This window comes from Chionomys nivalis, chromosome 16 (assembly GCF_950005125.1).
Source record: "Chionomys nivalis chromosome 16, mChiNiv1.1, whole genome shotgun sequence".
Classification (NCBI taxonomy): Eukaryota; Metazoa; Chordata; class Mammalia; order Rodentia; family Cricetidae; genus Chionomys; species Chionomys nivalis.
Window position 1 is genome coordinate 69,007,161 of NC_080101.1, and position 24,338 is coordinate 69,031,498.

Genomic DNA, 24,338 nt, shown 5'->3' on the forward strand with positions numbered 1-24,338 from the left:
GATGTTTGAGGATAGATCATTTTAGAAGTCATCACTGATCATATCCTTAGACCCATATTCTGAAATCATAATACCCTTATATCCATTCTGGTTTAGCTTGGTAGCCCATATAATGAAATGTCTCTCTGTACTTAGCTCCTTCACAGTCAAAAATTTTAAAGAAAACACAATAATACAAAGAATTTGTATTATTTCTCTGTGAATTTTCCATTTTTACGTGACTTATTTTTCTTTATTTCTTTTAATCTATAACTATCTGTACTCTGTCTCTTTAAGGACTTTACCCTTTTTTAAAACATTAACTTTATTCTTTATATATATTTTTATCTCTCTCAAGCCTACGTACATTTATCCAACAGTGTCTGAATCAGTTCTATTGTGAATCTGTAATTTTTTTTACTATCCAGGAGCATTTCTTAAAATGTTAAGCATTTTTTAAAAACTTAAGTTGCACCATGTACAGGTAATACGGTACCACCTATGTCCTTCTCAGTCTAAACCTTAACTGCCCTGTTGTTATGGTAATTACGGTAGTTCCTGCCTGAGACCAGCACAGTTCAGCATGGCGGAGCCGAGCTGCTCCTGCATCAGAACCTTTTGGTGCCCCTGAGCCACACACAGTTCCAGACACACAGCAGTCCACATTGCCATCAAGCAAGCCGTAGCACTTCACTCCAAATGCTCCATTCAAAAACTCTGTCTCCTGCAGGAGCCAGACAGAGATCGCAATGGTGGCACAGCCCAGAAAGCCGGCATTTTAAAACAGCCAGTTTTTTCCTATTGCTAAGTCAAGACAATTTCTTTGCGGTACACAACACACAAACAGCAAAAAGCTGTCTTAAATTCTCTTTCTGTTTTTTTTAAGCCCTCTCAGGTTTTACGTGGAGTTTATTAGCACGTTGGGTGCCACTCTGTTGTAACAAGAGCGGCGGGGCTGCGTCCCCGGCACCCAGCCGCCCACATGGCTAGCTTATGCCCCGAAATAATTACACGGAAACTGTATTCTTTTAATCACTGCCTGGCCCATTAGTTCCAGCCTCTTATTGGCTAGCTCTTACATATTGATCTAACCCATTTCTAATATTCTGTGTAGTACCACGAGCTGGCTTACCAGGAAAGATCTTAACCTGCGTCTGTCTGGAGTGGGAGAATCATGGCGACTCCTGACTCGGCTTCTTTCTCCCAGCATTCTGTTCTGTTTACTCCACCCACCTAAGGGCTGGCCTATAAATGGGCCAAGGCAGTTTCTTTATTAAATGAAAGTAACTCTCCATCAGAGATGGAGAGGAAATTGTGGCTCCCATTATAAATAAGAGTGAAGGATGGCCAGGCAGTGGTGGTGCACATCTTTAACCCCAGCACTGGGAGACAGGGACAGGTTGATCTTTGTGAGTTCAAGGCCAGCCTGGTCTACAGAGTGAGTGCCAGGACAGGCTCCAAAGCTACAGAAAAACCCTGTCTCAAAAAGTCACAAAAGAAAACAAAAAAGAAAAAGAAAAAAAAGAGTGAAGGGTGTGGAGAAAAAGAGACAGGATTTGGAGAGAGAAGTCATTAAGGCAGAAAGGGAGAGCCATATACTTCTCTCCTTAGAGGGGTTGGGCACTCAAGTCAGAATAGAAGGTGTGTACAGGACTCTACTGTGCCCAGTGCCCAGACAGCTGACCACTTCTGGCCTGTGCTGCAGAGTCAGCCTGCTGATGTCAGCACAAGGGGGAGAATATCTTCTCCAACATGGCATCATCATCTCTTCATTTTTTTTTCCTTTTAGGCAGTGAAAAGACACAAGTCTTTAACAAGCTTGAACCTGGAAAGGAAAGCCAGTCTGAGAGAGGAGGCAGCTATGAAGGCCAAAACAAAGTAGAATTATTTGAGCTGAATTTGGAAAACCTGGGAATGAGGTTGCAGTAACAAGTGTGTACTGGAAAGAATGTGATATGACACATGCTTTGCACAGATTTATTCCACTTCCCTACTTCTGCTGTGGGGGAACAAATACATTTTCTTGAAGAATGACTGTGTTTTTGGTTTTATCCAAGTAAAGCATTGCTTCCCCATGTTACAGAGAGTGAAAAAGAGGAAACTAATTTCAAACTTGATATAAACTCTGTGGAGCATCTGGTACCCACTTAACTTCTACTCACAGAGCAAGGTTGATATATCCTCTGAGGCCCAAAGAGTGCAGGTCTTCTCTGTTCTTTATACCATGTCTGAAGGGACAAGAAGAGTAGCTGGGTACACTGCCCAGATACATGTTGGGGAGCCAGCCTTCCAAATGCCAAGGTGCCTTTAGGGAGACTGGAAAGCAGCTGGACCACACACTGTATTGTCTAGCATGCCAGTAGGCAGGGGCATTTAGAAGAGCCTCTGAGAATGCCCTGACAAAGTCATAAGAGAGTCTGCCCAAGAATTTTGAGGTGTTTATCATTCATAGAAGTGCTGGGGACCAGCTTCCACCTCCTAATTCATGGCTTGGCTCCCAACCATCCCCTTTCCTACTCCCAGGGAATTAAATTTTATACTTATGAAAATGCCATCCCCATTCTCATTTGTTTGTGTTGGAAAATAAGCACTTATACCCCTACCATGGTGTCTGGGACTCAGGTGGTTTCTGCTTTATAAGACTCCAGTGACTCTCACATGCCTTCCTAGTGCTACCAGAGGACACATCATTATAGCCACCCAATGCACTACTTCTCAGTGATTTTAAAAATATCATGTGCCAGCTGAGCAGTGGTGGCACACACTTGCAATCTTAGCACTTGGGAGGCAGAGGCAGGTGGATCACTGTGATTCAAGGCCAGCCTAATCTACAATGTTGCCAATAGCTCCATGATCTAATGTTCTTGATGTTGTCTGTACACTGTACTTTTGCCTTTGTTTTATTTTATATATAAATGCCTCTATTTTATCACTTGCAATTTTATTATCAAAAGAAATTTTTTGCGCATTTTTAGGAAATTGATTTTTGCTGGGTGGGAGTGGCATACATTTAATCCCAGCACTTGAAAGGCAGAAACTGGCAGATCTCTGAGTTCAAGGTCAGAGTGAGTTCCAGGACAGCCAGGGCTTTGTTACACAGAGAAACCTTATCTCAGGAAAAAAAATGATTTTTTTCTTGAGTAATTTGGTACCCTTTTCTAAGCCCATGTTTTGAATATTGGTAAATCCTAATATAGAACTTCCTTTATACAGCAATGCTGTTTTCACTGAAGAGCAGTGAAAAGTCTATCTTAAAGTCTGTGATAAAGATACACCACTAATTTATGCAAAGCTATCTCACAAGCTGCATTTTTATTTAAAATTTATTTTTATACATTTAAAATAAAACATATTGCATCACTTTCCCCCTTCCTTGTCCTCTCCATCTGTTCACAAATTTTCCCCTTCTAATTCCTTCCTTGTTAAGTCTATGTGAATAAGTATGTGCAAATATATGAATATAACCTGCTGGGTCCATTTCTGTTTGTTTTGTGTTATGGTTTCAGAATTGAACATGCTGTTTCAGATACACAAATAGGGATCTCATCCATGCCTGAGATTCACCCAAGTGTAGGAGAATTTTAATTCATTATGTGCTCAATAATTGGGTTATTTTCTTTGTTTTATTAACTTTATGCATGCAAAAATGTTTAAACTCTGTTTGTGTATATACACCTGTGCCATGTGTATGTAGCACTGGAGGACAACCCACAGGTATCTATTATTTTCTTGCCCTATGTGAGCTTAATGATGAAACTTAGGAATTCATTTGACTACAATTGACCTCAATTGTACTTATTCAGGATTAAAAAATTATTTATGTATGTAGGAATGCACATATGCCACTGCCCAAGTTTTGAAATAAAAGAAAAACACTTTTAGGAGCAAGATGGGTCACCCAGACATAGAATACAGGTCATCAGGCTTATCAGCAACCAATTTTAATTAATGAGGCAATTCTTTGGCATTAAATCATGGTTTTTGAGAAAGTGTTATAAACAAATGTTTAGTCCCCAGGAAAACAAATTAAAAAGATTTATAATCATATAACTATTTTCCTATGCAAAGAGGATTTATTATTCAAATTATACTATGTTCCTCTATCCTCATATGAAATTAAGTTTACAATCTTAAAAGGAGACAAGAGTTTACTATTACAACATTCCTAATAATCTTATTTGAGGAACAGTGAAATAGCTCCATGGGAAAGATCTGTGGTGTGCAAGGATGAAAAATTAACCTTGATCATCATATTAAGAGGACTAAAAGTAGAAAATGTGAAGTTGTCTTCTGATCTCCACATATCTGTATTGGTCCTACAAACCAATAATCATATTGCACACATGTAACATGAGGGCTTGCTTGTTGGGATTTCTTTTCTACCCAGTTACTACAGTCAGTAACCCCCAAAGAAAATTACACAGAGGTCTATATCAATTATAAACTGATTGGCCCATTATCTCAGGCTTCGTATTAGCTCTTTTAACTTATATTAGCACATTATTTTATTATATGTTAGCCACATGGCTCGGTACATCTTTCAGTAGGGCAGGTCACATCTTGCTCCTTCCTTGGTCTGGGCAGGACAGGCAAAAGAGCTTCCTTCTTCCCAGAATATTCCTGTTTTCATTGGCCCGCCTTTAATTCCTGTCTGGTTTTTTTTTTTTTTTTTGCCTAAACTTCCTGAATGCCTAATGGCCAATCAGCATTTATTTAAAACATGATTGACAGAACATAGACAATTCTCCCATACCACACACACACACACACACACACACATACACTCTATAAATCTTTGTTACAAAAATAAATCTTAGTGCCATTACATTATCTGACATCTCTGGATAATTTCCTTAGAAAGCAATTCTTCAAGATAAAATGCCAAATGGTTACTAATTAGGATGAGGGAAGCATGGACCACCAATATATATGTATACACACACACACATACACACATAAAAAACATTAAGCTACAGTATGAGATATACACAGTTTAATGATGATTATCCTATTTTAATAAATCTCTACTAGATAAACAAAAACACTTTTTTTGAATACACACGAGATTATTAATGTTTCTTATATTCTCTTCTATTAAGCATTTTAACCTTAACATTGTTAAATTGTGTTGACAAAACAGCAAATGTTGGGAGTACATCATCTACACTTAGATTTGTACTCAAAGGTAGACACATGAGGATCATGAGTTCAAATGTTTCCCTGAATCATTACTAACATCTAAGCAAAACTGAATAAGAAATAAGAAAATCTCAAGGGAATTGAGAAGTTGTGAAAATATGAAAAACAAAACCAGGAGCAACAACCCACCACCATTTCATAGACACTCTTACTTGAAATGTATGATCACACACAGCCTGATATTTAAAGAAACAATGGACCACTCTACATATTATAGTAGGAAAATACCTATCAATAAGTAAAACCAAAATAGATTAACAAAAGTCACAGAAGAAATATAAGGATCACAAAATAAACTTTACTAAATGGATTTGTCACACATGTAGCACACTTTAATATCTACCTCAAATGTTTTGCAATAGAAACTACAATGCAGTGATCTGTACCATCAGTCTTCAGTGAACATGGTACTTTATTTCCATAAAGGCTATGATGAAAAATAAATAAAACATTACTTTTTTCTTGCAGCTCAAGACAACTGTGATGTCTAAAATCTTTAAAAAATCATTTTCAGGAATAGAGTTTTCTTCTGTGTGAGTTTATCCCTATTTCCTTACTTTGGTTTGAAACACAAAGGCTTTAAAACATTTAGAGCACTAGAAACATGGCTGGGAAGTAAATAAATGTTCACTTGCAGGACCAAGGTCTGACTTTTGACAATCTCCTGTAATTTCTGCTATAAAATCCTAGGATCTAATATTATCAGAAACCAGCATGCACATTCACAAACCCACACAAAAAACACACTGATACTATAATCACAATTAAAACAACTCTTTAAACATTTTCACTCATGAATGTTTTTCTCTTGTAAGAATTCATTCCTATAGTACAGGTGTTAAGGTACCTAATGGCTTACAGAGTTTTTCTTCATCATGAAGCCATCAGGGAGGCTTGAAGTCTGAGAAATCAAGTCTAAGTTGACAGAATTATTTGGGAAGACTTATGAAATGCTGTCCTGCTGGAGGAAATAAGTCACTGGGAGTAGGCTTTTCTAGTTTACACTCTCTGCTTCATGCTATAGGTCAAGGATTTGAGTTCTTAGTTTCCTGTTTTAACTGTCCTGTTAGACACTTGTAGCCATGATTCTTTTTTTTTTTTTTGAGAAAGTGTTTCTCTGTAGCTTTGAAGTTTGTAGACCAGGCTGGCCTCAACCTCAGAAATCCAACTGCCTCTGCATCCTGGGTGTGGGATTAAAAGTATGCACCACTACTGCCCAGCCATGGTGTCACTCACTTTTATGATGATTCTGTATTCCTCTGGAACCAAAGGCAAAATTAATTTTTATAAGTTGACCTAGACATTATATCACAACAACAGAAAAGGAATTAATATAAATCAATAAAGTTTTACACATGAATCAATGATTCCATTTAGGTGAAGAGAAATAAAATGTAAAAGGGTTATTGCTTAAATGCATAGTGCAAGAGTTATAGCTCTGGAGGGAAAGTTATCCTGACTGTCAGAAGTCAGGCTATACCTACAACTATAAAAGGAATGTAGTCTGGATATCTACAGCTGTGTGGAGAAAGATATCCCGATTTGATGTGGGATTTCCCACTGTGTGTTGTGATTATCATTAACGAATAAAAAAACTGCATTGGCCTGTTGATAGGGCAGAATTTAAGTAGGCAGGGAAAACTGATCTGAATGCTAGGAAGAAGAACAGCAGAGGAAGCGAGATGACATGGAACAGCTGCAGACACATACTGGGATTTTTACCCAGAAAGTCACAGCCACGTGGCCATACACAGATTAATAGAAATGGGTTAAATTAATATGTAAAAGTTAGTCAATAAGAAGCCAGAGCTAATGGGCCAAGCAGTGATTTAATTAATACACTATTTGTGTGGTTATTTCAGATTTCATGAGAGCTGGGAACCAAACAAGCGACCTCTGTACAACACTGATTGTCAGAAGTCAGGTTATACCTACAGCTGTGAAGGGAAGGTGTCCTGTGATGTGGGATTCCCCTCTGTATTCTGTGAACATGTTTTATTGTCATTAGTTAATAAAGAAGTTGCTTTGGTCTACAACAGGGCAGAAGATAGTCAGGCTGGAAGAGATCTATAGAGGGAGTAAATTGAGTAAAAGAGATGCAACTTAGTTGTTGAAGCAGAAAGATTCCAGAACAGAATCTTACTGATAAGCCACCAACCTTGTGTTGAGATTAACAGAAATTGGTTAATTTAAGATGTAAGAATTAGATAATAGAATCTTGAGGTAACAGGCCAAACAGTGTTGTAGTTAATATATTTTCTGTGTGACTATTTGGGTCAAGATAGTTACGGAAACTGCCTGAGCAGGATCCACAACAATCCTGGATATCTACACCTGATAGGAAAGCTACCCTGACTGTTATTAAGCCAGGCTATCCCTGAAAATGTGGAGAAAAGGCATCCTGAATACTTATAGCTCTGAAAAGAAAGGTACCCTGACTGTCATGTCAGGACATACCTACAGCTGTGAAAGCATACTGGATACCTATAGCAATAAAGAGAAAGGAATCCTGACTGTTGAGAAGTCTGGCTATAACGGAAGCTGTGGAGGGAAGGTAGCCTGATACCTAGGGCTCTGAATAAAAAGTACTCTGATCGTTAGAAGTCAGGCCATACCTACAGTTGAGAAGGGAAAGTGTACCTACAACTATGAGGTGAAAAGTTATCTTTGCAGAGGCCCAAAACCATGAGTCTATTTCCACCTTATCTGAAGGGCAGAGTTTGAGGTTGCTCAAAATTGTTAACAGGTGTGGCTACACACCTTGACCTAATGTGTGGTTGTTTTGTGTTTTGGACTTTAAGAGAGCCCATACAGGTAAATCCACTCCCCCTTGAGCAAAGGTGAAAGAATCCAAACATAGTTCTGCTACTTCTTTTGAATTAAGAGGTTTGACTTAGGGAATGACTGCCTTTAGGATACTTGTTCTAGGGATGCTTCACTGCCTGAACAACAGAATGTTTTTCTCAATAATTAAAGACTTGGTAGCTGAAAGTATTGAAAGAAGTAACTCTTCTAGTTGTCTTTTGCATTATGTTAAAGCAGTCTTTTGTCTTCTTTTCCCTGTTGTATTGGGGCATAAAACTATATGAAAAAATTGGGGTGGAGAGATGCCTCAGTGATTAAAGAGCACTGCCTGCTCGTCTAAAGGTCCTGAGTTCAATTCCCAGCAACCACATGGTGGCTTACAACCATCTGTAATGAGGTCAGAAAATTTTTTCTGGCCTGCAGGCATGCATGTAGGCAGAAAAACATATATACAATAATTAAATCTTTTTTTAATTATGAAAAATTAAATGCAGGCAGATTTACAGTATTCACTGGAACTCCCCCCTTGTACTGTCCTATGCTTCTGTTTTATTATTTTCACTTGTGTCTTCATTCTCTTTACTATGTTCTAATCCCCATGTCCCTACCCTGGTAAGTGGTATACTTGTCAATGATGGTTCCTGACATATACTGACTATTGGGAAGTCCGTCTATACCCAAAGCTGTGTTCCAGTGGGAGATGTTCCCCTAAAGGGTGTAGCAATACTGCTCCCCTACAAAAGAGAGCCATCACAACTGGGCTCTGTTTCACTCTGCTAAGAGAGCTTGAAAGCAGAGACATCCATTGCTGTTCTGCTCCACTTCCCTAAGGGAGTTTCCTAGTGGAGTTGTCCAATGCTCCTCAGTGCACCGAATTAGGGAGTTTCCTAAAAGAGATGTCAATTTTTTTTCTCAGCTTCAGCCCAATTTGTTACTTCTCTGCTTCACTGGAGTTGATAGGAAACTGTTGCAGAAATGTTGCAGTCTCTGGTGAAGAGTTGCTACTTCTGCTCTGCTCCTTTATGGGAGTTTGCCAACAGAGGTGACCAAAGCTTCTCTGTTCAGATACACTACAAAGTTTCTGAAACTCATTTGAGAAATTTATTTGGAAGGGAAGAATCCAGGAGAAGGACTGCCTCTGCCAGGGCAGAAATAGGCAGGTGCCAACTGAAGATGTACAGAACTTATATAAGATGTCTTAGGGGCAGAGATTTCCCAGGGAGAAGATTCTCAGGGTGAGAATTGGTTAGATGTCAATCCTTGATTTTAACAATGCAGAGATTGGATGGATTTCATGCTCAGGTGTCGGTAGATCTGGAGCTTAGGGATTAGCTGGTTTTATGCTCAGGTGGTCAAGGGTAGAGTGGTTTTTGGCTCTTGTTGAAGGGCCAAAGTGTGTTCTTTCACTGGCCCCTTATAACATTTTGAGTCTGGTTTCAGGGTCAGGTGTTTCTTTTATTGACTCTGGATTCAGGAACAAAGTGTGTTTCCTTGTCTTGGTTTCAGAGTCAGGATGCATTTCTTTGGCTCCAGTTTTAGAGTCAAAATTATGTATTTCACTGGCTCTGGTTTCAGGGTCAGGATGTGTTTCTTTAGCTGGCCCATTTACCCTACACATGGGGCTTCATAAATTCATTTTTCCATGAGTTTGTAAGTACAAACAGTATAAAAAGGGCATCATAATGCTTGAAAAGATTGTTAACATTGTCAAATTTATTTCTACAGAAGAAATAGTCTTGTGTTATAGGCAGAAGATTCTTGTTCATTCCTGGCTGGCCAGACCCTAAATAATCACACAGAAACTATACTAATTAACACTGCTTGGCCTATTGGTTCAGGATTCTTGTTAACTAACACTGACATCTTAAATCGCCTTATTCCTATTACTTTGTATTTTATCACAAGACTCGTGATTTACCAGTAAGGTTCCAGGGCATCTGTCTCCTTCAGCAGATACATGGAGTCTGACTCCACTTTCTTTTCTCCTCTATCACTGCTTGGAATTTCTGCCTTGTTCTATTCTGCCCTGTTATAGGACCAAAGCAGCTTCTTTATTAAATAATGGTAACAAAATACATTGACAGCATACAGAAAGGAAACCCAAATTGTTGTGTAGCTGATTATAAGTATTTTGGCTAAAGATCTTACCAAATACTTCATAATAAGAAGTCCTCAGTATCTTTTTCAGGTAGTCAATGTCCATTGTAATATACAAAGATTTTAAGAGATTGTTGCACACAAAAAGTTTTACTCCTATTTAAAGTACAAAACTTTATCACAATAAAAGCATTTACAGGATTTCTATGCAGTATGAAATTTCTCATGATTTAGATTATTCATTCATGCAAATGCTTTACCACACTGATTACATTCATAAAGTTTATTTCCAGTGAGTGAACTTTTATGCATTTGAAGAATACTGTGAAGTGCAAAGGCTTTATCACACTCATTATATTCATAGAGTTTATCTCCAGCATATGTTAGTTTATGTCTTTGAAGTTGACTACAATAAACAAAGCCTTTACCACAATATATACGTAATGTTTCTCTCCAGTATGGGTTCTATGTTTTCAGAGATTACTATTCATGCAAAGGCTTTACCACATTGGTTATGTTCATAGGGTTTCTCTCCAGTATGTGTTCTTTCATGTGTTTGTAGAGTACTGTGACATACAAAGCCTTTAACACACTGATTACAGTCATAGGGTTTTCTCTCCAGCATGGCTAATTTCATGACTTTGTAGATGAATGTGCTATAAAAAGGCTTTACCACACTGATTACATTCACAGGGTTTCTCTCCAGTATGGCTTCTTTCATGAGTTTGAAGACAACTGTGCTGTGTAAATGCTTTACCACACTGGTTACATTCATAGGGTTTCTCTCCAGTATGGGTTCTTTTATGCATTTGGAGACTACTTGGATATGCAAAGGCTTTATGACACTGATTACATACATAGGGTTTCTCTCCAATATGGCTTCTTTCATGAGTTTAAAGATAACTGTGCTGTGCAAAGGCTTTACCACACTGATTACATACATAGGGTTTCTCTCCAGTATGGCTTCTTTCATGAGTTTGAAGATGACCTTGCTGTGCGAAGGCTTTACCACACTGATTAAATACATAGGGTTTCTCTCCAGTATGGGTTCTTTCATGAGTTTGAAGACCACTGTGCTGTGCAAAGGCTTTACCACTTTCATTACATACATAGGGTTTCTCTCCAGTATGGCTTCTTTTATGCTTTTGGAGAGAATTGGGACATGCAAAGGTTTTACCACACTGATTACATTCATAGGGTTTCTCTCCAGTATGGCTTTTTTCATGAATTTGAAGATGATTGTGCTGTGCAAAGGCTTTACCACACTGATTACATTCATATGGCTTCTTTCCAGTATGTGTTCTTTTATGCATTTGAAAAGTACTGGGAAGTGCAAAGGCTTTACCACACTGATTACATTCATATGGCTTATTTCCAGTATGTGTTCTTTTATGCATGTGAAGAGTACAGTGACATGCAAAGAGTTTACAACATTGATTACATTCATAGGGTTTCTCTTCAGTGTATGATCTTTTATGCATTTGAAGATGACTGTGATGTGAAAAGGCTTTACTGTACTCATTTTCTTCATAGGGTTCAATCTAGTATGTGTTTTTTCATGCCTGTGAAGATGACATGCAAAGGCTTTAACATTTTGAATATATACAGAAGTTTTCTCTCTAGTTTGACTTTTTTCATGCCTACAATGATAATGGTACTTGTGAAAGCATTCCTACATTTAATACATTGTTGAATATTTTTATCTGTATAATTTTACAATTTTGTCATATTTTAAGGAAGAATTTTATATAAGGTTTTATCACCATGTTTACAATCTTGTTTTTCCCCTTCATTAAGGCTTGTTTTTCATCTTTGAGGATAACTGATAACAGCCTTTATCATGGTTCACATTTACAGAATCTTTTTTTTTCTGTGTGAGAGTTTCATGTAGTTGAAGAGAACTAAAAAAACTCATAGCTTTACCACTCTTATTGCATTCATAAAATTTCCTATACTGTGAGTGATACTACATTTGTTAAGTGAACTAGGGCAAACAGAAGTTTTTACACAGTCCTAGTACTCATGGTGCTTTTCTGAAACGTGAGCTTGTTGCTATATTAACAATGAGACTAGAAAAACAATTACTTCTATACTTGTACATCAAATTCAACAAGTATACTCAACATTGGGACTGCTACATATCTTCTATTTGTTCTGAGAGAGAGGTATGTTATATTTCTTCACATCACTATACTCATGAGGCTTGTATCCAGAGGAACATATGATATACTTAGTAAAGGAAGAATAACAAATATAAGGCTTCCACAATGAGTTCACAGTTTGACTTTCTTTCTTCATAGACTTGTGGTATCTGGATTGAGGCCTCTCCACAACAGCTGCCCCTTGATTTGTGACTCTATCTACCCCTTCACTAAGTATATGTACCCCCTCACAATCACAAGTACATGGGTTAAACTGCCTTTTCTATGTACTATTAGTGTAATAGAGAGTTTCAGAGATATGCTTATCACCTTTTCAAAATGTATCTTTTGTAATATGAATAATATGAAATAAATGTATTGGCAATTTTATAGTATAGCTCATTGTATTATGATTCAAATGGAAATATGAGTTAAGGCATATTGTTTCCTTGACTTCTTTTTTAAAAGAATGACTTTCAAATGTTATTCACTTATCTGAAATTTAGGTATATGATTTTGTGATAATTTAATAATCATCAAAGCACTTTATTATTTACATTGTTGTTTTGGTTTAAAACATAGAGGATACATTACAAATTCTTCAGGAGTACATATGTATCAGCTTATAGATGGAAATTACCTTTCATGTATTCTAGAACATTCACAATGTTCTTCAATATTATGGTCTTCCCAATTATATCCTAAAATATAGTGACAGAAAAATGTATGATATATATTAAAAAATTGTAAAAAAATTTGGTTACCATTTGAAGCAAAAGTTAAAACCATGCCTGTTTTTTTTACCCATTCTTTTTCAATCATATTACAAAAGAGCATCATTAAACAATGAACAGTTGTCCCCTTATTTGAAACATAAAAGATAATTCAGTCTTACCTATAGTCGTGAGGTTTCTGTAGGTCTCCAGCATCACATCTTTGTAGAGACTTTTCTGGGAAGGATTCAGCAAAGTCCACTCTTCCCAAGTGAAGTTGACATGCACGTCATAATAGGTCACTGCATTCTAAAATGTCCCATAAATATGTACAACAGAAAGTATGATTTTGACAACACTGTAAAAGTGTACTTCTTTGACAGTATAGTCATATAATTCTGGGGCTTCCCATATTTATTCCATGATATAGACATCATAATTTAATCACCAAGTCACGTTAGAAGCAAACTGATCCCGAAGTTCACCATTGTTATTTCTGAACTCTTTGAATGGGATATCACCTTGCAAGAGAAATGCCTACTAACCAACAATGGAAGATACATAAACAGATCAACAGTACAGAGTACAGATAAGAGAAATTGTATGAATGATTAATTTCTGACTACAAAAAAGAAACATGAGATGAAAAAGCTGGATATATTGAATCATGCCTCTAATCCTTGTACTCAGAAGACAGAAGCATGTATGTCTATCTACCTCTGAGTTGAATACCAGCCTTGTCCATGCAATCACTTCTAAAGCAACCAGAAATACATGTTACATGTTAAATACCTCTTGCCCCAATTTAAACTGCAACATAAATAAGATTTGACTAAAAGGTACCATGTGTTTATAAAGTTACAAATAGACAAATGAAAACAATAGCAATTAATGTGCTGATTACAAATAATCAACAGAGAGCAGGAAAGATGGCAAAACAGTAAAGAGTCATCCTGGTCTTGCATACAAGTGGGCTCAAGGACTTTCATGGGGGATTGTAACTATCCATTATTCCAAGTTCAATTTTCTAGTACCATCTTTTGATCAATGTAATGAAGGACCAGGTACTCACATGGTGCATATCCATGCATACAGGTAAAATATTCTTTTTAAAATAAAAATTCAAAACAAACTAAATAGGCAGAAAGAAGGTTATGCACCTGCAATCCTATGACTCAGAAGGCACAGCCAGTATTAATGTCATGAATACATACCATCCTGGAAAAGATAACGATACCATCTGTAAATTTAGTGATAGAGTTTATGATGGTGGGTAAGTAATGACAGAAAGCTGACTGATTAATTTCAACCATAACACAGTAGGCACACGGAACAGAAAATGGGTTGAGGCTATAAAAACTCATAGTGTGGCATTCCCCTTTGTATGCTGTGATTGTCATTGATTAATAAAGAAACTGCTTTGGGCCTATAACAGAGCTATAGGACAACTCTTAGGTGGGTTGGGAAAACTAAACTGAATGCTGGGAGGAAGAAGGCGGAGTCAGAGAGAAGTCACGTAGCCCTGCAGAAGACAGATGCAGAGAACTTTATCTTGTAAGCCACAGCCACATGGCAATACACAGATTAATAAAAATTTATTAAATTAATATGTAAGAGTTAGCCAATAAGAATTTAGAGCCAATGAGCTAGGCAGTGATTTAATTAATACAGATTCTGTGTGATTGTTTTTCAGCTTAGCAGCTGGGAACTAACAAGCAGTTTCCCTTAACAAACATGACCAGGTGGCCAAATAAAATCCACTTAAAATCTTAGCTTGAAAAGGAATTCTAGACACTAAAATATGAAGTTTAGCCACATTTCTTTCCCCAAATGGGCTTTGCTTACTGGTCACATGCTTTGGCACCATTAAGAGAGGTTTTCCTGATTTAGAGGTAGCAGAAAAAAAAGATGCACCATTTTGAAATGCCAGCTTTCAGGGCTTTGCTGCGAGCGTGAACTCTGACTCTTTCTGGTGGACCAGTTATGGGGTCTGTGAGAAGATTGCTAATGGCAACTTAGACCCTGTGTATGCCTGAAAATGGGGCAATGTACATGGCTCTTGGAAGCAGCAAATATGCCTCTGCGATGTTGGACTTTGTGAATGAAACAGGCAGGCCGTATTTGCTCTACCAATGGCACAGCTTAAGTTTATAAGTGCTTAGCATTTTAAGAAGCACACTCCTGAACAGGAAAGAATAACAGATACACAGTAGGACAAATTTATACATAAAAGTCCTCTAAATGAGACAGAGTGTGTTAAAAATGTACATACAGCTGGGAGAGAAAAGGAAAAATAATATAGTTATAAAAAGATGTAAATGGTTTATAAAAAATGAAGTCTTTAAAGAGAAAGAGAACAGTCATAAATTCAAAGAGTAAAGACAATAAAATAAATATAAAAAAGTAATAGAATAAAAACAAATAACCCATGTAAAGATAGACTATGTACAGAGTGTCTGAATTATGTATATTATTTTGTTTTCTTTGAATTTTTGAGTGAGGAAATAAAAACATTTTCAAACCAAATGCAACTTTTTTTAAAGAAACAGTGTATGATTTATATTATACACCTAAAGCAACATGTTTGCCCTAATTGATTTATAAGCCGCAAGGATTTTAGAAGTTTATCCCTGATTTTGTAAATGTTTATGTGTGAGAAAGAATGTCTCCCATGTGTATACAGGTGACATATAAGAAAAGAGGGTGTGAGATCCCCTGAATCTGGAGTATGCAGTGGTTCAGAGCCTCCCAACTTGGATATTGGGATATAAACAGGCCTAATAATTTCAAGTCACTGAAAAACTCTTAAAATATAGACTGGTATGAGCTCAGCATCACTTCAGCTATATCACTCTGGTTATCTATGGGGGAAAACCTTTTACAAATTTATAAAGCTACTATGAAAATCAAAGTGGCAGTTCCTCAGAAATTTGAGAATAGATCTACCCCTGGATGTTGATATATAGTCTTGGGCATATACCCACAGATGAACCATCCTGTAGTTAGTTTTTTTTTACTCTTTGGCTCTTTTGGAAGTCCACCATCTAGCTCCCAATTAAATCACATGGAGTATTATTCTTACCTATTAATGCCCAGCCTTAGCTTGGTTCTTGTCAGCTTTTCTTAATTTAAATTATTCTATCTAACTTTTGCCTTTGGGATTTTATCTTTATTCTCTATACCTTTCTTTACTTCTTTTTAAAAAAATATTTATTTATTTATTTATTTATTTATTTATGTATACAATGTTCTGTGTGTATGCCTGCAGGCCAGAAGAGGGCACCAGGCCTCATTACAGATGGTTGTGAGCAACCATGTGGTTGCGGGGAATTGAATTCAGGACCTTTGGAAGAGCAGGCAATGCTCTTAACCACTGAGCCATCTCTCCAGCCCCCATTTTTACTACTTACTCTGTGGCTAACTGTGAAGCTAGGTGACTGATCCCCAACATTCTCCTCTTTCTCTTCTTGGTCCTCAATCCTCCTCTCTTTCCCCTTTTATTTATTCTCTCTGCCTGGCATCCCAACGTATCCCATTCCTGCCTAGCTATTGGCCATTCAGATCTTTATTAGACCAATCAGATGTTTTAGGCAGGCAAAGTAACACAGCTTCACAGAATTAAAAATGCAACATAAAGGAATGCAACACACTCTTGTGTCATTAAACTAACATTCCACAGCATAAATGGATGTAACACATCTTTAATCAATGTTCCACAACATTTTCCCTTTTGTCTAAATAAAAAATGAAAGGTTATAACTTTTAACTTTCTCCACAGCTGCCATTCCCTTTGCATTATCATTAAAAAATTGAAGTTGAGACTAAGGCTACCAACCCAGAGCAGTGAGTGCCTGACTAGAGGGCAGGCCTCAAGGTCCCTGCCAGGGAACGCGGGCCCCTGCTGCTGGGGCTGCAGGGTCTGCTGTGCTCTCCTGGACCCGCTCTGCCTGCCTCCTACTTCCCTTGGTCCCTGGCTCATTGGGGCTACCAGGAGTCCCTGTGTAGGTGCTAAGAAGTTCCATCCAGACGGGTGAGTGTGGGCTATCCTGGGGCGGACTGTCCCGGTAGAGAGCACAAATGCCCCTCCCCCAGCTCCTGCTGCAGGGCTTTCTTTCCTACACATATGCTCCCACCCCCACCCCCAAGAATGCCTTGTCTGCAAGGTCCTTTGCTGTGGAACAGTTTCCTACTCTTTCACTAAGGCTACCAACCCAGATCAGTGAGTGCCTGACTAGAGGGCAGGCCTCAAGGTCCCCGACAGGGAACGCGGGCCCCTGCTGCTGGGGCTGCAGGGTCTGCTGTGCTCTCCTGGACCTGCTCTGCCTGCCTCCTACTTCCCTTGGTCCCTGGCTCTTTGGGGCTACCAGGAGTCCCTGTGTAGGTGCTGACAAGTTCCATCTGGACGGGTGAGTGTGTGCTACCCTGGAGCAGACTGTCCCAGTAGAGAGCACAAACCCCCCTATACTAAGGCTACCAATGAGAGCAGTGAGTGCCTGCCTAGCAGGCAGGCCTCAGCAACCCCCGAAAGGGAGCACAGGCACCTCCAGCTTGTACTGCAGTGTCGCCTGTGTTCTATTCGACCCCGCTCTACCGCCTGCATTCGCCCTTTTTTCCGCGGGTCATTGGAATACCAGGCATCCCTGTTTTTGTGTTGAGGAGTTCATCTGGAAGGGAACGGTTCCTGCCCCTACACTGAGGAGATACACCCAGAGAGATAGTCACAGCAAAGACTGGTCCAAGACACCAGGCCTCTCCTGGCTCCATTTGAAGGAAGAGATGGGAAGGCGCCAATGCAAGAATTCCCCCAACAACTTGAAAGGCAACGCGACATCACCAGAATCCAGGAATCCTGAAATAAGAAGTGCACACCCTAATCCAGAAGAATTAGAAGAATTCGACTCAAAAGTGAATTATATGAAAATAATAGAGGACCTTAAACAGGAGGTGAAAAACTGCCATAATCAATTAGAGATTACAAACAAAAAGGTAGAGGAAATGAATAAATCTCTCAAAGATACCCAAGAAAACCAAGAGAAACAAGAAAAAGTAATCAAACAGGTAAGGGAAACGGTTCAAGACTTGAAGAATGAAGTGGAAGTAATAAAGAAAACACAAACCGAGGGAAGGATGGAGATGGAAAATTTGGATAAACAAACAGGAACTACAGAGACAACTACCACCAACAGATTACAAGAGATAGAAAAAAGAATCTCAGACACTGAAGATACCATAGAGAAAATAAACACTCTGATCAAAGAAAACAGCATAACCAACAAATTCTCATCACAAAACATTCAGGAAATCTGGGACACAATAAAAAGACCAAACCTAAGAATAATAGGGATAGAAGAAGGAGAAGAAGCACAGCTCAATGGTCCAGAAAATATATTTAATAAAATTATAGAAGAAAACTTTCCCAACCTTAAGAAAGATATTTCGTTGAAGGTCCAAGAAGCATACAGAACACCGAATCGACTGGATCAAAAAAAAAACCATCTCCTCGTCATATAATAATCAAAACACAAAACATACAGAATAAAGAAATAATATTAAGAGCTGCAAAGGAAAAAGGTCAAGTTACCTATAAAGGTAAACCTATCAGACTTACACCTGATTTCTCTATGGAAACCATGAAAGCCAGAAGGTCCTGGATAGATGTACTGCAGAAACTAAGAGACCATGGATGCAAGCCCAGACTACTATACCCAGCCAAGCTTTCATTCACTATAAATGGAGAAAACAAAATTTTCCAGGATAAAAACAAATTTAAACAATACGTAGCCACAAATCCAGCCTTACAGAAAGCAATAGAAGGAAAATCACAAACCAAGGAGTCCAACAATATCCACAATAACTCAGATATCTAATGACCCTTCACCAGCACAACATGAAGAAGGGAAACACACAAATTCTACTACCAAAAGAAAGAAAGAAGAAAGAAAGAAAGAAAGAAAGAAAGAAAGAAAGAAAGAAAGAAAGAAAGAAAGGAAAAATGGCCAGAGTTAACAACCACTGGTCATTAATATCACTTAATATCAATGGACTCAACTCACCTATAAAGAGGCACAGACTAAGAGATTGGATACGAAAACAGGATCCAACATTCTGCTGTTTACAAGAAACACACCTCAACCACAAAGACAGACATCTACTCAGAGTAAAGGGCTGGGAAAATGTTTATCAAGCAAACGGACCTAAGAAACAAGCAGGTGTGGCCATACTAATTTCTAACAAAGTTGACTTCAAAGTAAAATCAATCAAAAGAGATGGAGAGGGACATTTTTTACTCATAACAGGAACAATACACCAGGATGAAGTCTCAATCCTGAATATCTATGCCCCTAATATAAAAGCACCTACGTACGTAAAAGAAACATTGCTAAAACTCAAGGCAGCAATGAAACTGCACACATTAATAGTAGGAGACTTTAACACTCCTCTCTCACCAATGGACAGGTCAATCAGACAGAAACCTAACAGAGAAATAAGAGGATTAAGGGAGATAATGAATCAAATGGACTTAACAGACATCTATAGAACATTCCACTCAAATAGGAAAGAATATACCTTCTTCTCTGCAGCTCATGGAACCTTCTCGAAAATAGACCACATACTCGGTAACAAAGCAAACTTACACAGTTACAAAAAAATATCGGTAACCACCTGTGTCTTATCAGATCACCATGGATTAAAGTTAGAATTCAACAACAATGCTATCCCCAGAAAGCCTATGAACTCATGGAAACTGGACAGTCAACTACTGAACCACACCTGGATCAAGGAAGAAATAAAGAAAGAAATTAAAGTCTTTCTTGAATTCAATGAAAACGAAGACTCAACATACTCAAACCTATGGGACACTATGAAAGCAGTGCTAAGAGGAAAGTTCATAGCATTAAGTGCCCACTTAAAGAAAACGGAGAAAGCACACATTGGAGACTTAATAGCCCACCTGAAAGCTTTAGGAAAAAAAGAAGCAGACTCACCTAGGAGAAGTAGAAGACTGGAAATAATCAAATTGAGGGCTGAAATCAACAAAATAGAAACACAGAAAACAATCCAAAGAATCAATGAAACAAAAAGCTGGTTCTTGGAGAAAATCAATAAGATTGATAAACCCCTATCCAAACTAATCAAACGGCGGAGAGAGAATATGCAAATTAACAAAATCAGAAACGAAAAGGGAGACATAACCACAGACACAGAGGAAATTCAGAGAATCATTAGATCTTACTACAAAAACTTGTATGCCACAAAATTGGAAAATGTAAAAGAAATGGACACTTTTTTAGACAAGTACCATATACCAAAGTTAAACCAGGAACAGGTGAACAATCTAAATAGACCTGTTAGTTGCAAAGAATTAGAAGTTGTTATAAAAAACCTCCCCACCAAAAAAAGCCCAGGTCCAGATGGCTTCAATGCAGAATTCTACCAGAACTTCCAAGAAGACCTAATACCTATACTCCTTAATGTATTTCACAATATATAAACAGAGAAGTCATTGCCAAATTCCTTTTATGAAGCTGCAGTTACTCTGATACCAAAACCACACAAAGACACAACCAAGAAAGATAACTACAGGCCAATCTCACTCATGAACATCGATGCAAAAATACTCAATAAAATACTGGCAAACCGAATCCAAGAACACATTAGAAAAATTATCCATTATGATCAAGTGGGCTTCATCCCAGAGATGCAGGGCTGGTTCAACATATGAAAATCTATCAATGTAATCCATCATATAAATAAACTGAAAGCAAAAAACCATATGATCATTTCATTAGATGCTGAAAAAGCATTTGACAAAATTCAACATCCCCTTATGATAAAGGTCTGAGAGAGATTAGGAATACAAGGGTCATACCTAAGTATAATAAAAGCTATTTATAGCAAGCCGTCAGCTAACATCAAATTAAATGGAGAGAAACTCAAAGCTATTCCACTAAAATCAGGAACACGACAAGGTTGTCCACTCTCTCCATACCTCTTTAATATAGTGCTTGAAATTCTAGCAATAGCAATAAGACAACATAAAGGGATCAAAGGGATTCAAATTGGAAAGGAAGAAGTTAAACTTTCATTATTTGCAGACGATATGATAGTGTACATAAGCGACCCCAAAAACTCCAGCAAAGAACTCCTTCAGCTGATAAACACCTTTAGTAGCATTGCAGGATACAAGATCAATTCCAAAAAATCAGTTGCCCTCCTATACACAAAGGATAAGGAAGCCGAGAGGGAAATCAGAGAAGCATCACCCTTCACGATAGCCACAAATAGCATAAAATATCTTGGGGTAACTCTAACCAAGGAAGTGAAGGATCTATTTGACAAGAACTTTAAGTCTATGAAGAAAGAAACTGAGGAGGATACCATACAATGGAAGGATCTCCCTTGCTCTTGGATTGGGAGGATCAACATAGTAAAAATGGCAATTCTACCAAGGGCAATTTATAGATTCAATGCAATCCCCATTAAAATCCCATCAAAATTCTTCACAGATCTTGAGAGGACAATAATCAACTTTATATGGAGAAACAAAAAACCCAGGATAGCCAAAACAATCTTATATAATAAAGGATCGTCTGGAGGCATTACCATCCCTGACTTCAAACTCTATTACAGAGCTTCAGTATTGAAAACAGCTTGGTATTGGCATAAAAACAGAGAAGTCGATCAATGGAACTGAGTAGAAGACTCTGATTTTAACCCACAAACATATGAACACCTAATTTTTGATAAAGGAGCTAAAAGTATTCAATGGAAAAAAGGGAGCATCTTCAACAAATGGTGCTGGCAGAACTGGTTGGCAACCTGTAGAAGAATGAAAATAGATCCATATCTATCGCCATGCACAAAACTCAAGTCCAAATGGATTAAAGACCTCAATATTAGTCTGAACACACTGAACCTGACAGAAGAAAAAGTAGGAAGTACTCTACAACATATGGGTACAGGAGATCACTTCCTACGTTTATCCCCAGCAGCACAGACATTAAGGACAACATTGAATAAATGGGACCTCCTGAAACTGAGTAGCTTTTGTAAAGCAAAGGACACTGTCACTAAGACAAAAAGGCAACCCACTGACTGGGAGAAGATCTTCATCAAACCTACAACAGATAAATGTCTGATCTCCAAAATATATAAAGAACTCAAGAAACTAGACTTTAAAATGCTAATTAACCCAATTAAAAAATGGGGCACTGAACTGAACAGAGAATTCTCAACAGAAGAAATTCAAATGGCCAAAAGACACTTAAGGTCATGCTCAACCTCCTTAGCGATGAGGGAAATGCAAATTAAAACAACTTTGAGATACCATCTTACACCTGTCAGAATGGCTAAAATCAAAAACACCAATGATAGCCTTTGCTGGAGAGGTTGTGGAGAAAGGGGCACACTCATTCATTGCTGGTGGGAATACAAACTTGTGCAACCACTTTGGAAATCAGTGTGGTGATTTCTCAGGAAATTTGGGATCAACCTACCCCAAGATCCAGTAATACCACTATTGGGAATATACCCAAGAGATGCCCTATCAAATGACAAAAGTATCTGTTCAACTATGTTCATAGCAGCATTGTTTGTAATAGCCAAAACCTGGAAACAACCTAGATGCCCTTCAATGGAGGAATGGATGAAGAAAGTGTGGAATATATACATATTAGAGTACTACTCAGTGGTAAAAAACAATGACTTCTCGAATTTTGCATGCAAATGGATGGAAATAGAAAACACTACCCTGAGTGAGGTATCCCAGACCCAAAAAGAGGAACATGGGATGTACTCACTCATAATTGGTTTCTAGCCATAAATAAAGGACATTGAGCATATAATTTGTGATCCTAGAGAAGCTAAATAAGAAATCGAACCCAAAGAAAATCGTATAGTCATCCGCCTGGAGAGGGGAAGTAGACAAGATTGCAGGGCAAAAACTGGGAACTTGCGGGTGAGGTGGCATGGGGCAAAGGGGAAATGGGATGAGAAACGTGAGAAGGGGAGGATGGGAGGAGCTTAGGGGATTGGGATGGTTGGGATATAGGAAGGGTATAGGATATAGGATTGGGATATAGGATACGGGAGCAGCGAAGTATATATCCTAACTAAGGGAGCCATCTTAGGGTTGGCAAGAGACTTGACTCTAGAGGGGTTCGCAGGTGTCCAGGGAGATGTCCCCAGCTGGTACCTTGGGCAACTGAGAAGAGGGAACCTGAAATGACCCTATGCTATACTGATGAATATCTTACATATCACCTTAGAACCTTCATCTGGCGATGGATCGAGGTAGAAACAGAGACTCAATTTGGAGCAACGGTCTGAGCTCTTAAGGTCCAAATGAGGAGCAGAAGGAGGGAGAACATGAGCAAGGAAATCAGGACCATGAGGGATGCACCCACCCACTGTGACAGTGGAACTGATTTATTGGGAGCCCACCAAGGCCAGCTGGTCTGGGACTGAATAAGCATGGGTTGAAACTGGACTCTCTGAGCATGGCGGACAATGAAGGCTGATGAGAAGCCAAGAACAATGGCACTAGGTTTCGATCCTAATACATGAACTGGCTTTGTGGAAGCTTACCCTGTTTGGATGCTCACCTTCCTGGACGTAGATAGAAGACCTTCGTCTTCCCGCAGGGCAGGGAATTTGGACTGCTCTTCAGTATCGAGAGGGAGGGGGAATGGTGTGGGGGGAGGAGAAGAGGATGAGGATAGGGGGAGGGAATTGGGGGAGGGGGCAATATTTGGGAGGAGGGGAGGGAAATGGGAAACGGGGACAGGTGTAAATTTTAATTAAAAAAGAAAGAAAATTGAAGTTGATAAACTACTGTGCAATTTATATCTAGGGGTCTTGATTACTCCTTTCTGTTTATTAAGCATAAATTTTATGGAAACAGATGAAACATTAGCTAATTAATCTTTATCAATAAAAATTGGGAGTCAAATATCAGGAATAAAAACTTGAAAGATCAGAGAAACAGTGGAAAAGCCCCCAGTGAATATCTCTTCCATTCCTCTATCCAAAAAAGGCCAAGATCCCCTCTCAGCTCAACCTTACTACTTCTTGTCTCCTATCTATCCACAGTCCTCCAAACCTCTATGACATCTTTGGTCAGTAAATAGCTAAGCTCTGTTCTCTGACCCTAAACCTGCTTTTATCAAAATATGATCAAAATATCACACAACACCCTGCAACCTCTCTTATATCTCACTCTTGCTGCTTCCACACTCCTATGCACTTCTCGATGGCAGATGTCCCATAGCTTGGGTATCTTGAAATGTGACCCAGCTTCATCTCCACCAATTCATGTAATGAATTCTCACAATCTCTTCTTCACTGGGGCTCTGACTCTGCCAAACATATATGAGCAAAATAGTGATGACCTGATCACAAAAGA

General features: G+C 38.4%; 1 protein-coding gene across 1 annotated transcript; it reads right to left on the bottom strand.

The window, feature by feature from the left end:
- Nucleotides 1-12,857: 12,857 nt before the first annotated feature.
- Nucleotides 12,858-13,243, bottom strand: LOC130887800 (zinc finger protein 431-like; the record flags this gene model as incomplete). Its single annotated transcript, XM_057790394.1, has 2 exons — nucleotides 12,858-12,922; nucleotides 13,117-13,243. Coding segments are annotated over 2 exons (192 nt in total), but the record flags the coding sequence as incomplete, so codon positions are not given.
- Nucleotides 13,244-24,338: the final 11,095 nt, after the last annotated feature.